The sequence below is a fragment of the Puntigrus tetrazona genome, chromosome 18 (assembly GCF_018831695.1).
Source record: "Puntigrus tetrazona isolate hp1 chromosome 18, ASM1883169v1, whole genome shotgun sequence".
Classification (NCBI taxonomy): domain Eukaryota; kingdom Metazoa; phylum Chordata; class Actinopteri; order Cypriniformes; family Cyprinidae; genus Puntigrus; species Puntigrus tetrazona.
This window is the reverse complement of record NC_056716.1, coordinates 1,574,871-1,590,876: the sequence shown is the minus strand read 5'-3', so window position 1 is coordinate 1,590,876 and position 16,006 is coordinate 1,574,871. Positions and strand designations below refer to the sequence as shown.

Genomic DNA, 16,006 nt, shown 5'->3' with positions numbered 1-16,006 from the left:
TTGCAGTTTTGTAAAACTCAGGTTAACTACCTGGGCCACATTATTTCTAAAGGACAGAAACAGTTGTCCCCTGAACGTGTTAAGATTATTATGGACACCCAGAGGCCTGCTACCAAGCAGGCATTGATGGCTTTCCTTGGTCTGGTCAACTATTGTCGTCAATGGGTTCCTGACTGTTCACATTATGATAAAATTCTGAGGTCTGCTTTTTCCCACAGTGATCCTGCAGGGGTGCCGTTGACATGGAATGATGAGATGCGCAAAGCATATCATGACCTGAAGACAGCTTTGTGCTCAGCGCCTGCTTTAGGCCTGCCTGACTACACCCTGCCCTTCCATCTGTATGTGACGCATCACAGTGACACTGCCTCTGCGCGGTACTGGCCCAAGAACACGGTGGAAGCTTCCGCCCGTGTGCATATCTTTCTAAAACACTTGATACTGTAGCACGTGGTTTACCCGCATGCCTTAAGGCTATAGCTGCTGCAGCATGTATGGTCACGGATGCTGAAAAGATAGTCAGAGGTCATACCTTAACTGTGCATTGCGCTCACCAGGTCCAGTATATGTTGAAACATTTGTCTACCCAACACCTGTCCGTCCAACGGCGTTGTGGGTATGAGCAGGTCCTATTGGCTACTGAAAATTTGACCATTAAGCCAACATCTTCACTTGATACTGTTGCGCATGCTTTACAGAGATTGATGAATACACAAGGTGAGTGTGTGCCTGACGATCATGATTGTTTGACCACTGTTGTCTCTGACTGTTCTATCAGGTCTGACATGAAAAGCTCACCTATGGAAGGCGCTCGCTGTTTTTTCGTTGATGGTTCTTGCTCTAAGCCTCAGGATGGTGTTTTCCTGTGTGGATACGCTGTTTGCGAGTTGCCGGATGTTGTGGTTGAGTCAGCTGCACTACCTTTCACTTCTGCTCAAGCTGCTGAACTGGTAGCGTTGACTTGTGCCTGCCACTTGGCGGCAGACCAGGATGTTAATATTTACACCGATAGTCGCTATGCATTTGGAGTAGCTCATGATTTTGGCCAAATATGGGCCACAAGAGGTTTTGTCGCTGCTGACGGCAAACCTATTTCTCACGGTTCTCTTGTGCTTGACTTAATACAGGCCTGTCGTCTTCCTAGTTCGTTGTCCATCATCAAAACTAAGGGCCATTCTGTCCTTGATACCCTTGAGGCTAGAGGTAACACTTTAGCTGACCATGCAGCCAAAACTGCTGCAGCATCTGGATTGATGCCATCATGGTTGTCTGTCTCTGCTGTTTCGACATCTGTTATGACTAGTAATATGTTACCTGACATAGATATTTGTGCTATACAGGCGGCTGCTACAGAAGCGGATGTGGCGTTTTGGATCTCTGAGGGAGCGTCAAAGAATAACGACGGTATTTTGGTTGACTCTTCCGGCCGTGTGTGTGTGCCAGCCTCCTGTGCCCCGTTCTTGGTAAGAGAGTTTCATGGTGTCACACACCGCGGCCGAAGAGGGGGGTATTGGATGAAATGACCAATTTTTTGTGCATCCAACATTTAGCCACATATGTTAATTCCACTTTAGACAGGTGCATGGTTTGTGCTATGAATAATTGTTCTAAACCTTTGGCGTCGCATCAACAGCTCCCTCTGCCAGAGGGCCCATTGCAACAATGGCAAGTAGATTTCACACATCTACCTAAGAGGGGCCCATACAAATACCTATTGGTGTTTGTGGACAAATTTTCTAGATGGGTGGAGGCGTTTCCATGCCCAAAGGAAGACGCCCCCACTGTGGTACGATATCTACTCAAAGAAATAATTCCTAGATATGATATACCACTCGCCATAGACTCTGATAAGGGCCCTGCCTTTGTGTCTAAAGTACTAATGAACCTAATGAAAGAATTGCAGATCACGTGGAGACACCACATTCCATATCATCCTCAATCATCTGGTATAGTCGAAAGGGCAAATCGTACTATCAAAGATAAATTACGAAAAGCAATGCAAACGGTCGGTCACCAAGACTGGACCTCACTGCTACCCGTTGTCCTGGCAGAAATGAGAATGTCACCCCATAAGGGTCTCAAAGGTCTATCACCGTATGAGATGGTGATGGGACGCCCTTTCCCGCGCTTGGAGAAAGGGAGGGTGTGTTTTGGGAGATGGGGGATGTGATGTCCATATGAGTGAATATGTGCAGTTACTGATTGAAGCTCTCCACAAGAATTGGAGCAAAATGCATTCGAGTTCAGCACCTATGCTAATTGACATGACACACCCTTTTCAAGTGGGTGACACAGTATTAGTGAAACAATTCTTAAAAATGGGAGACCCATTGGACAAAACAAAATATAGTGCTCCTACCAAAATTGTTGCTGTAACTCGAACCGCCAGTACTAACTGATTCTTTTCCACAGTGGATCCATGCAACCAGGCGGAAAATGCATCAATCAGCAGTATGAATGTCTAATAGTTTTCTGACCAGATTGTTATTAGCCGTCAACACCTGAACAAGGGGCCACTCTTGTAGGATCATTGATCACTACTGTCACGGGACGGAGGGGCTGGACGGTGCGCATTACTGGACTGACGACCTGACGACTTCTTACGTAGATTGGTTGCTATTGCACAACAGAGGAGCTGAACACGCAGCGCTGTTGCTGACATAGAAACTGACTGCACATATCCTTTGATTATATTATCTAATTATTATTTGATCAGAATGCAGCTTCTGTTAGTATTCATGATTTTTGTATCATTACAATGTGTGAACTGTGTTTTACCTACTGATAATTTGTTCTGGCAATATGCCAATTGGACAGCTAGACATCACACCAATGAGTCATGTTATGTATGTCAGCAAATCATGTCATCAACTGTATCAGTGTCCATGCCTGTCATGCCTCAAAACAATATAACAACTGTATGTAGATCGCTTAATAGCTGGAAGCCTGCCGTTAACTGTGATGGGTGGAGCGGCTCAATGACATCAACACAGGTTCCTTTCCTGAAGGAACATCTTGGGATAAGGCCAATGTTTCAGAGTTATCTTACCCTGTTCAGATATTCCAGCATACCTCACAGCATAAGAAACAGTACCACAGGTTGAAGAGATCTGTAGCTGATGACGCCCCTGAGGAACATCAACTCTCAACTAAATGGCACCGGTTCTGGACCTCTTTGGTGCCCACGTATGGTGTCAGTGATCTGTGGCATCAGACCGAGTTCTGCACTACCGTCTGGCTAAATTTGTTAATGACACCACAATTGGATTAGACGGAGCGCGGAGGAGCTGGGTGCTCTGCGCGCTGATGACCACACAGAATCGACTAGCCCTGGACATGTTGCTAGCAAAAGAAGGCGGAGTATGTGCTCTGGTTGGTGACCAGTGTTGTACGTGCGTCCCAACTGAGGACGAACCTGCTGGTGCTGTGGGCCATGCTGTGAAGGAAATGAAAAAGGTTGCAGAAGACTTGTATGATGATGAACAAAAGATACAGGACTGGGGGTGGGGTATTTTACATCACCTGTTTGGCTGGATGACTCCTTTCTTTACTATGCTTGTACCAATTTTAATAATCGGTTTTGCTGTATGTGTTTTTGGACCATGCATTATGAGATGTTTGATGGATCGTGTGTATGCCACAATTGACAGTATGACAGGTCCTCGTTATACTCCGATGGCCAGAAATTAGGCTCTTCAGCCTAAAAGAGGGACTGAGAGAATTAATTCTCTATTACTGTGTGTGTGTGAGCAAGGTATGACAATTGTTCTAGTCCCTTTTCGCCCTGCAGGTATAGTTTCAGGTTACTCTACTAACTCTGTAGTCTTTCATTCCTTATATAGACTTGCTTTGTCTCTAGTCTGCTAGTTTTGTGAATCTTCAACCCATATATGGAGTTGTCTTTTGTGCTCTCCGTAGTGGGCAGTTGAGGCATGTCCAGCTATGCAATAGAGGTCAACGCCCCATAAGGGCTATATAAGCTGATGGTTTACTCTCTGTGTTAAGCTGCATTCTGAATAAACCAGATTTGATTTCACTCGTGTGGTTTGTTCCGACTGTTGCTTCCAGGCGCCTGAATTTGTTCTGTACTGCTGATGAACGGACACAGGGGACGCATACACTGAAGAAGAGAAGTTCTTACAATACCTAATGGCAATCTGGAGTGCAAGGAGCTTTTGTCTGGGATTTGCAGACTTTTTTGTGCTATTAAGGCAGATCTTATTTTCTAGTGATTTGACTTTGAATTCTCTGGGTACATTGCGTTTTCTTCACTTATTATCTTTGTTCCCACGAGGATGTTCATTTCAGTCTTTAGCGCAGATGGCCAGGGACCGAGGACATGACCAATTGGCTAATGAACATATATTCCAAGAGCTCTCTCAGAGGACAAGCCTTTTGACACTGTGACTTGACATTTGGAACACAGTTTATACTGTATATACTTGACCATAGAATGCATCACCTAAAAACATCCGAAGTAAAAAATTATAGGTTAGAGATTTGGTTTATCTTTAGTTGTATGGTGTCTGCATGGTGTCTTTTTTTTTTAGCAATAACCCTCACAGACAGGTCCTGCAAAATATTTTTGACCTCTCCTATTTATGACAGAATGCTGTAGTATATGTATTGACCCATTTATATTTTTAATAACAAAATATGAGATTGATTTTCAGAAATGGAAACATTATGAACTGCTAAAATAAAATAAAATAAAATACAAATGAATAAAAACCACACCCTGTTGGGTCAAAGCTGCTATTTTAGGTTAAAATAAAATTTAAAATAGTCATAATGAAAAATCTATGAATTCTTTGGTGGTACAGTAAATGTAGTGCCATTACGTACATTATCATTTAAGCTGAAATAGTCACTAGAGGGAATTCACTCACAGTCAGCACATAAAGCATACTAACAACAATGATTCCTCTCTCATCCTCATAATTTTCATTAAACGGGTTTGACAGAGTATGTCAGTCCTTTAATTAAGCTGTCACTCAGTGAGACCACAATTAGGATGGATGGAACAGATCTCTCAGTTAAAACTGACATTCTGGGTATTGTAATCGAAATAGACAGACATAACCAACGACTCAAAACAAATTTACATACAGCACAAGCTCATAAGCATGTTTGATGCTTGCTGGATTTTTACTGAGATGGCAGTAAGATGGAAATGTTTTCTGAGCTTTTGACACAGCTTTGTAAACTGACATTGGCAGTCTAACAAGACCGTTGTGTTCATAGTGATGTTCATTTGTAATTAGAATTTGTTTTACAGTATCAGACCACTCATCCAGGAAACCAGCATCATAAGAAAATCAGGTCTGTAACTATTACTTAAGAGTTATAAGCATCATTCATTTAAGATACACTTTATATTGCCAAAAGTATTGTGTCACCTCTTCCATTGAACAGTTTTAACTACTTTAGTAATATCAATGAGTACAAACCTTAATGTTAAAGCATATACAGGTGTGGACTTACCCAATAGGCAAAGGTAAGCGACTGCCTTGTGCCCCCAAAATGCATTTCATACATGCGAAATGCGTGTGGAAACGTGTCTGGTTGTTTTGAACAGTGTTTATTACCACGACAACCGCCTGTGTGTCAGAGTTGTAGGTGCTTCTTGTGTATCTGGCTTGAAGCAAATAAAAATATGATGCACCTGAAGCTGCCTGCCGCACGAGCGTGAGGTCTCTCAATCTTTCCCGCTGTGCACACACCTCTCTCTCTCTGTATCTGTTCTCTTCAGCGAATGTCTGAAAGGAGCTGCGCTTTCAGTGAAAACAAAGATATGTTGCTTCTCTAATTTTACATGCAAGTATAGCAGAGCTGTTGTCGTTATCTTATGTGTAGCCTATTTGATTTTTATCAGATGACGACTTAAATGTAAATCAGTATTTTTGTGTGAATTAACATCTTGGAAGGCAGAGCTGGTTATGTAGTTATAATAAGTCGTATTATATGCCTTAACATTAAGATTTGTACTCCTGCATATTACTAAAGTAGTCAAACCTGTTCATTAGAAGGGGCTGACCCAATGCTGTTGCCAATATAGTGTATGCATGTAATTGCTATGTATCCATCCATCCATCTTCTTCCGCTTATCTGGGGCCAGGTCATGGGGGCAGCCATTTAAACAGACTTCCCTCTCCCGAGATACTTCCTCCAGCTCTTCCGGGGTAACGCTTAGGCATTCGCAAGCCAGCCGAGAGATGTAGTCCCTCCAGTGTGTCCTAGGTTTTCCCCAGGGCTTTCCTTCCGGGGGGACATGGCTGGGACTTCTCCCAGAGGGAGGCGTCCAGGAGGCATGTGGAATCTCGATGTGAAGGAGCAATGGTTCTACTCTGAGTGCCTTCTGAGTGACTGAGTTCTTCACCCTATCTCTAAGGGAGCGCCCAGTCATCCTGCGGAGGAAACTAATTTCAACCTCCTGTATCCTGGACTCAAAGCTCATGACCATAGGTGATCGCCTTGCAGCTAAGCTCCTTCTTCACCACAACAGACTGGTACATCGACTGCATTACTGCCGAGGCTGCACCGATCCATCTCTCGTTCCATCGTTCCCTCACATGTGAACAAGACCTTGAACTCCTCCAAGATTCCTCCATCTGAGGCAGGAACTCTCTCTACAACCTGAAGGGGATAAGCCACCCTTTTCTGACTGAGAACCATTGCCTCAGACTTGGAGGTACTGATTCTCATCCCAGCCATTTCACACAGGGATGTGTGAAGTGACTGGGATCAGTGGATCAGTACCTGCAAACCGCTCCAGTGCCCGCTGAAGGTCCTGGCTTAATGGAGCCAAAGTGCAGCTCTGCCGGAGACCAAAACACCAGCAACAAGTCTGATTTACTGTTGGCAATGTGAACCTAGCTCCTGCTCCAGTCATACATGGAACAAACAGCCCTTAGCAAAGGGCCCTGGACCCCATACTCTCAGAGCACCCCCCACAGGACACCACGAGGGACATGGTCTCCAAATCCACAAAGCACATGTGGACCGGTTAAGCAAACTCCCATGAGCCCTCCCCCACCAGCCCCCTCAAGAGGGTATGGAGCTGGTCCAGTGTTCCACGACCAGGACGAAAACTGCATTGTACTGTTGGACGAATTCTCCTCTCCAGTACGCTAGCATAGACTTTCCCAGGGAGGATGAGGAGTGTGATCCCCCTGTAGTTGGAACACACCCTCCAGTCCCCTTTCTTAAAAAGAGGGACCACCACCCCAGTTTGCCAGTCCAGAGGCACTGACCCCAGCCTCCACGCAATGTTGCAGAGGTATGTCAGCCAAAACAGTCCCACAACATCCAGAGACTTGAGGTACCCACTGAGGATCTTCTTAACTATACGTCTATACTTCAGCCTGGGTGATGGTCAAGTACACCTCTGAGCCCTCGGCCTCTGCTTCCTCAGTGGAAGATGCGTTGGTGGGATTGAGGGGATCCTCCAAGTATTCCTTCCCTCGCTTGACAATGTTCCCGGTTGAAGTCAGCAGATTCCCACCCCCACTCTATACAGTGTTGACAGGTCACTGCTTTCCCTCCTGAGACATCGGATGGTTTGCCAGAACCTCTTCGAGGCTGACTGATAGTCCTTTTCCATGGTCTCTCAGAACTCCTGCCAAATGAGAGTTTTTGCCTCCACATCCACTTGGGCTGCAATGATAGGCACTGGGGACACAGCTCTGAGTGGCCGCATTGACAATGAAGGCGGAGAACATAGTTCACTCGGACTCAATGTCTCCAGCCTCCCTCGGGGTCCGGTCAAAGCTCTGTTGGAGACCTCTCTGACAGGGGACAAATGTTCCCTCACAGTATGTTTTGGCCTGCTGAGTCTGTCCAGCTTAACATATATTAACATACACACACACACACACACACAAAGTATATGTTATATATACAGCATGTACTATAGTGGACATAATGTAATTTTTCCCACCAAATGCAAATAACACTATCTAGCATTTGAGTTAAAGATTTCCGTGAAAATTACTTCTGATCTGTTATTAATGTAATACAGTTGCAGTGTCAATATACAGGTCAGGTTAAAAAATTATTTCAAGGTAGATTAAGATTTCATGTCCATATGTTTATTTTTGGGGTAAGTCGTTTGTAGTCGTTATCACATTTATTGTCATAGTAACTGGTACATCTGGCTCAGAGATGTAACATAAAGGGACACAACATGGTGGAATAACTTCAAGCACACTATTTCAACAAAATTTAACCAAAATATAATTTCTAAAGTCTTTATCAGTATTATTAATCATTAATTAATTATTTATTAAGGTTATTGGTCAGCATACGTGAATGGATGTAAGGAAAACATAATGCCACAAAACTGGAGTGCATCTCTGGCAAACTGCACGAGCAGCAAAGGAGCAGCGGCACAGATGAACTCTCACATCAAGTTTAAAATAGTAGCCTAGATGAGCCTTTAGAATAGGGAACATTTATTAACTATTAATTATGACTTTTCCCTCAATAAACTCCTAATTTGCTGCATATACCAAACTCATTATTAGGTCCTTGAGGCCTAAGCATCTACAATATTAACTCTATCCGTGCATTCATTCCATAAATCCTCTGTGACTCACTTGCCATGAGAATCCGGTTTGATCATATTCATGTAATTTCTTTGGAGACTTTAAGGCTATTGGGAAATGCTCGACAGCGCAAGATCACATGGTCAGAGCCTACCCCAGAGACAAGGGAGCATTGAGAAAACATGTCGTTCATCGGTGACATTTAACTCTGAATGAGGGAATATGACTCAGTTTCAAAGACTTGCATAGATATTGCCCTTCCTGTAGCAGTGCACTTTTTCCCTGCTGCCGGCTATCTTTCTCTGGATGACGTCATGTTATTGCTGTCACGTTATAGGCTTCATTTACATCTAGTCTCAAAGCAATTGATGTTGAGAGTCTGGGTTATGACTTCATATCATCTTAAGCACGCTCTAGAGGTTTTTCCTTGAGCGTGTAATTGTTTAAACACCTCATGATTAAACATAGGTCACTATGTGTGTGCGAGCATTTTTCAACTGTGTTGCAAACAATATATGCAAAAAAGATACTGAAGTGAAATTTTACTAGAGGGAGAATTTCACAGAAGAATAAAAATCTTAATGACAGAATATTTATTTTCAGTTGAACTATCTTCAAGAGCAATGGAGCATTTTCTTTTTAAAGGCCTCATGAAATTTGACACTTTTTGGCTTTTAATACACTTTATTTAGCCATTAACATGTCATTAGTAAAATATGATAAAACAGACTGAGAATATTGATTTTATTTTCACTAGACTGTAATGTAATGTATTAAAGCCTAAAAAAGCTAAAAATGTGATTCATCAGAAGAAAACTTGATTGTTGATGACTTGAACTTGATGATTGAATAACAAAAGCAAGCACTTGTCAATACATTTCATAAGGTCTTTCGTTTGAGAAACAGCCTCAATAACTGCACAATCATTTTCATGACTTACTGCTGCTGTTCAAAATTATTTTATAACTGTTGTCCCCTTCCTTTATATGTAAATTATTTCCCTTAAATTGCAATTGATGTCTCAGAATTCTGTAGCTCCCTACGTGTGTGTGTGTGTGTGTGTGTGTGTGTGTGTGTATATATATATGCCTACAGCTAGCCTGTCTCATACAGAACCGACTGACAGAAATGCCCACACAAATGCAGCTCTGACTGCCTGTGTCACGCAACATTGCTTCATTTTACCTGCCTTTGCCCCTGATTTATTCTAGTCATGGATCTGATTTCCTTCAGTCTGTCACGGCTGTGCTTTTAAGAGAGTAATGTGAACAGTTCTTTCCTCATTCAATAAACAACAGAAATGCAGAAAACGTATTTAATTTTTAATTGTTCTATCACACATTTTAATTCAGCTGGCTAATTAGTTGCTTGAGGGATTTTTCCGAAGTTATTGTAAATCTCATTTTTTCCTCTCTCTGTAAATTTATTATTAGTGTTCTAACTTGTATGTGCCTCGGTAAGTCAGTCAACACTGTGTGAAACTATGACTAAACTGATCTATCTATTTATCCATCTATATATCTATTATCTGCTTTTAGATAGATAATATGCATTAAATTGATTAAAAGTGACAGTAAAAACATTTATAATTTGCATTATGAAAGATTACTGAAACTAAACATTCTGCAAATACATGATGTGAAAATAAATAAATAAACAAATTAATTAATCCACATAAATAATAATAATCAAACTAGTATATTACAAACTCATTATGCATTACGGGAATAAATAGCAATTGAAATTATGATGTAATATTTCACTGTTTTTCCGTAGCCTTGGTGAGCAGACTTCAAAAACATTCAATAATCTTACTGACCCCGACTCTTTTTTTTTCTTTTATTTAATTTTGTTCCATGCGCTGATCGACGGATTAAAGAAATGTTATGCAGGTTTGGCATGACATGATGATGTAAATGAAATGATGACAAAATGTGATTTATTGAATCATTTTTTTGGTGAGCTATTTGGTTTGTTAACGATTTGAGGCATAAAGATGAAGTCTTTATTTGGCGGTTTCTCTAATGGCGAATTGTATCTCTGTTAAAATCGGTGCGGTGTCTAAAAACATCATCCTGTCAGCTTTGTGTACCTCTCCATCTATTACACGTTGGCCACCACCTCTCCATGTGTACTGTTGCGTTGCATGCCAGACTGTTTTTCTCTGCACAGATCTCTCTCATTCATACTTTCATTCACTCTAACTGGCATCGGAGGCAGCTTTAATTTCAGCCTCATTTAGCGGAACAAAACATTAACTCTACGTTTCAGCCTGAAAGCTACAATTTCGCTCTTGCTCTTTCCCTCCTCCTGTCCTTCTCCTCTTCAGAGCTGTCCTCATTTTCCCTGTTGTCTAAAAGTTAATACTCCCACTCCTGTTCCTTCTTCCTCCCACACGTCTCAGTGCTTTATGTATTGAAAGAGAGCCCGGGGCTACAGCTAGCAAGCCCCGCACCCCTGCTGTTACGTGCAGCATCGCCATGGTCGATGATTTCTAAAACCTCCAATTTATCCCGAGTTTCTCATTAGAGCTGACAACCCTGCTCGCTGAAGCCACCTGCTAGACCGAGGCACAAGGGCTAAATGCAATTTGTCACCACAGATCACACTACCTACTGATTTAATTGCCCTCTAATTGGAGCTTTTATCCCAGTCGTAATTTATGAGAACAATTAAACCAGAGGAGGGTTCAGTCGTGAAGACAGACAACCTCTTTTTTGGTCGTTGAATGTTCATATTTCACTTTAGTTCTTTTACTCACCCTGGGTCATTCTAAACCCTAGTCATGAACTCAGACTTTCTTTCCAGCGCTCTGGTCTCACGGCATAAATGTACGTACCAATAAGTGCATACCATCGCGGTTTACAAAAGAAATGAACACTAGAAGCAGTAAAACACCATTTATTCCTTTTCACAAAAAATTACAGTTTGAATTGATAAAGGAAAATTTCGCAGAATTGCTTGAAAGATATCGTGTTATGTATTATATAATAATATTAAGATGTTGGGATAGGCTTCGAACATTAGCATCACGCATATCCAAGTTCATATCTATGGGTTTTCAAAGACGGTAAGTTTGTTTCGGAGTACAGAGAGACGAAGAGCTCCGGTTTGAATCCCGTTTAAATACGGTTCAACGAAACGTTCAAATCTGTGTAAAAGTAAGTTGAAATGGTACGGTTGCATCAACAAATGTGTTTTTATATCAGTTTTTCTTTTGTTAACACTATTGGGTATTTTAAGCTGGATTTGGTGTAGGGCATATTTCCAACATGATTCAGATGCAAAACCATCTAAGTATGTCCGACATTTTTCTTCAAAATTAGCAATTTGTGAAAAATGCATGTATTTTGCGAACTGGCAAATTCATACGAATGCATATGAAAGGCAACCCTAACCCACTCCTCATACAAGTCATACAAAATGATAAGAGTCAGGACATACAAATTCAATTCGTAGAGATTAGCCACCCAGTAAAATATGTAGAAACTGTTTGTAAGATAGTATGACATTTTTACTGTATATCTCACAGTTCCGAAAAAAATGGAACTGTAAGATATAATCTAACAGAAAAATCCAAATTGTAAGATAAAAGTAGATTTTTTAAAAATCCTATGGTGGAAACAACTTCTGCAAAAGCAAAGTAACGCTGCAAAACATTGCGCCAGAGCAAGGTTTCATAACTGTGGGTTAAAAGGGGAGGGTGGGGGTTGTTCAGAATGATGAAAACCAAAGGTTTCCGAAAACTGGAACTTTAAAAAAATATTTTGTATAACCAAAAAGTTGTTGGTCCCCATTAAAATTCTACACTATACAAAGAAATACTATGGAAGTCAATGGGAACCATTAACTGTTTGATTATCAGCATTCCTCAAAATATCTTCTTAAATGCAGTGTAAAAAGCCCTTAATATGTCATTTGTTTCATCCTACAGTACTTTACAGGAAAACGTTGAGAAGTTTCAAGCGTTACCGTGTACACGCACTCACAGACACCAATCTAAATGCAGAACCACGGATAAATTGATCTTTGAGCAAAAGTAATTTGTAAAAGTCAAACACCATCCCGACTATGAAATGAGTGACAGTGATTCCTGCAGCAATGAATATATGATTGTTGAGTTCCATCAGACGTGTGAGAACTTGATGGACAAGATGATTCTGGCAGACAGTGACATTCAGTATCTCCCACCGTGCACAGACACTCTCGGCCTTTTTGAGTTTCCCTTCAGAGATTTTTTTTCCGATGCTGACCTAAAAGGAATCTTTTTTTTTACCTGCAAAAAAATGTCAGGTGTTAAAGGCTTCCAGTAAAAACCTGACATTTCTTGGACTGAATGGATTCGTGACCTGGGTATTAAAATGTAAGTATGGTCTCAACAGAGTGAGAGCAGCAGGGCGTTTTAACGCTCGTGGCTAATGTGAGTTTTTATCTCCTCCCAAGAATGACAGATTTGCCTTCAAACCTCTCAAACCCCATTTTTAGGCCCATTGCTAAATCACACAAGTGTTTTATAAATGCTTTTAATTACAAAATTGCCAAAATATCCCCAAATCTGATACGGTATGCCTAGTTTTAACATTCTTCCCTATAATTTGATTATTTGCTGCTGCAATAATCAATAAAAATGCATACAAGTTTTGGAAATCTGCATTATTCATCGAAAAATTTATTCATGGACAGTGTTTGTGTTTAACGGAATTATGTAATTTAATTTAATTACAAAACAATGTAACTGTAAGTTATTCGATAATGATTTATTTTCTTATTTCAGTTCACGTATTTCATTTTCTAAGATTAATTGTTTTTTTTGTTTTTTTTTTATTTGTCCAAGGCATTAGTTAAATGCCAGTCTAAGCAAGAATTTGAATTCAATTACAGTACCATAATTATTAACTGTGATTTTAAATCGGTATTTAACTTCCGAGATGTGCTAAAATGATGTGCTAAAGTCGGATTTTGCGGTGGCTGAGCTTTGAAAGATATTTTTTTAGAATCTTAATTCAATTGAAGAAGGATTATAAAAGTTTGACAGTAATGGGTATTGAGTACTATTAAGTACCTGCCTGCTTAGATAACTAATCAAAAAGTCATCAAATGTAATCAGTACATTAATAAATAACCCATTTTATTCAGAACCTATAATGGTTTTTTGGGGTGTTTAAGGTGTTATATCACAAGATTTAAATATATAGGTGTTATGTAGCACTTAGTTGTTCGTCTATGATTATGAGCCCTTTTTTTAGAGTGAACCTTCCCAACACTTCCCATTCATACATTATATTATTATTATTTTATTATGGCTACTATCAGTAAAATTATATATGCATCTTTCTCATGGCTGATAACAGTGCAACATTAGTGGTGCTGGACAAGTAGTTCTAAATTTGGTAATTAAGGTACAATTTACATAGATAAGATAAATTTAAATAATATGTTAGCCACGTTGGTGCCGAAAGATCACAATGATTTTTAAATGCAGTTCTGCACAATTTCAGTGTACTTAGTGCCTGGTTAAAGGGAACACGTGCTCAAATAAAACCTCATCTTCTGTTATACTGCAGCTGAGGTTAGACATTCAGAAGATGAATGTTTAAAAATAATACATTTTATCCTTGACCTAAGTTTTCACTGCTGTAAAACTGTAAATAATATTTTTTTTTGGAATTGACCTGAAGAATGAACTGATGTAGGAGGCAAAACCTATAACCCTTAAAGAAATTGAAATGCCAATATGTCATGATATTTGTAAATAACCTTGTGTATTAGAAAGAAAAATGTTGTAAAATTGTACCTTTGGGAGTACAACAGATTGTTACAGAGGCACAACTTTGTACCTTATCTACCCCTGAATGGTGCATATTAGTGCCTTAGTTCTGGCCCAGTGACAAGCTGTTATATCTCTAAAGGTACAATTCCTTAAGGGTTTTAGGTTTTAAGAGTCCGTGGAGTTGTAATCCAAAGGTTGTCTAAATATCCTGCCTCCGAGATTTATTGCCACGCAACACTTTCAGTGCTTTTTTTTATTGTACCATTTGATCTTGAGTTATGTAGTCAATTAAGCTTCAGAGCTTTTCATTTTCACTTGTGAACCTGAAAAGCTACTAATGCTATTCAAAGCGTATTTGAAGTTCTTCCAGCATTTAAACACGACTTCTGTCAAAACGAAAGCTGTACAAATCTTGTACAAATTGTGCTGTCATAATGCTGCCAAAACTAGGTTTTTTCTCTCTTGACTGGGAGACTCTATTTAAGAATTTTTTCTTAAGTGTTTTATTAGTGGCTTCAAATAAAGCAAAGATTTTTGAAGGTATGCAATAAAATATAATTTAGTCTGTCTACTAAAGGTTTCGCATGTAATTAAGTGTTTTACTTGTTGCTTTGTAATTAATTGGTATTTACTAGGAAACTGTTCCTACGCCATTTTTTTCCAGTGTTTTCTTATAATGTTTATCATTTATGTAATGTCATTACCGAACTCAAAGGCCAATCTAGTACTGAATGACTTTAATTCAGTCAGTTCCAAACGAGTGCAGAACTGAAAGCGGTTTGAAAGGAGGTCAGCAAGTCCCATTGATTTGATCGCGATTAGGTCATGTTTATGGTTCACCGGTACAAAAGGGTCAATTTTGGGCTGGCTTGACTAAGTTCGCGAGCCATGAGGCTTTACGGGAATTCAATAAATCTATTCTATTCTTAACAACGGAGCAACAAAACACAGCACCGTCTCGACATGTACTGATAGATCTAACTGGCATCTCTGAGCTCAGATCCGTGGGTAATCCATAAAGATGCGTGTAGGTAAGAAAGACTTGAGCGTTTGCTTTTTGCAGTGCTTTTTGTTAGTGCCGTTCAATCATTATGTTTTCTTTTTCGTGCATAGCCTCTGTATCTCCTTTAGAAAATACAAAATATAGACGCTTTTCTGTAAAATGCAACTCTCTGCTCGCCAAATGTACTTCCCGTTTCCATATAGAATAACTATACGTTTGATATAACATTGTAAATAAATGTTGCAGTGGCAGTGCGTGCTGGAATAAAATTCATCGCTGCAATGCAGTGCTCTTGTAAAAACAACATCAGGGCAGCTACACAGCAAAGATGTGATGAAGGGCTGTGAGAATGCATTGATATTCATATCCTCTTATTCTCAAAAGCCAGCGTCTGACATTTATAAATGCCTGTATCCTCAGAGAGGTGCAACGATTTTACATAGGTAATGAATATTGTGTATTTGTAATGTGCCTTTTTAACAACCGCGGTATCAACACATTTAACACTTGTCCTTTTTTCATTTTTTTTCAGAGCTACTTGAAGCAGTTTTCATCAAAACAGACTGTTGATCTAATTTATTATAAAGGCCTTTTTTCCGTGATTAATGCAAAAATGATGTGCAATTATCTTAGATCTATACGCAGTGTCTGATTTTTTTCCCCCACTGACAGACATCTTGATAATGT

General features: G+C 40.0%; 1 protein-coding gene across 1 annotated transcript in view; it reads left to right on the top strand.

Moving 5' to 3' along the window:
* Nucleotides 1-16,006, top strand: part of si:dkey-29p10.4 (E3 ubiquitin/ISG15 ligase TRIM25) — a 28,174-nt gene extending 12,168 nt beyond the window's left edge. Inside the window, exon 8 of the mRNA XM_043264367.1 lies at nt 15,852-16,006. Within this exon, the coding sequence (XP_043120302.1) occupies nt 15,852-15,971 (120 nt within the window). The 3' untranslated portion in view covers nt 15,972-16,006. The remainder of the gene's footprint in view (nt 1-15,851) is intronic.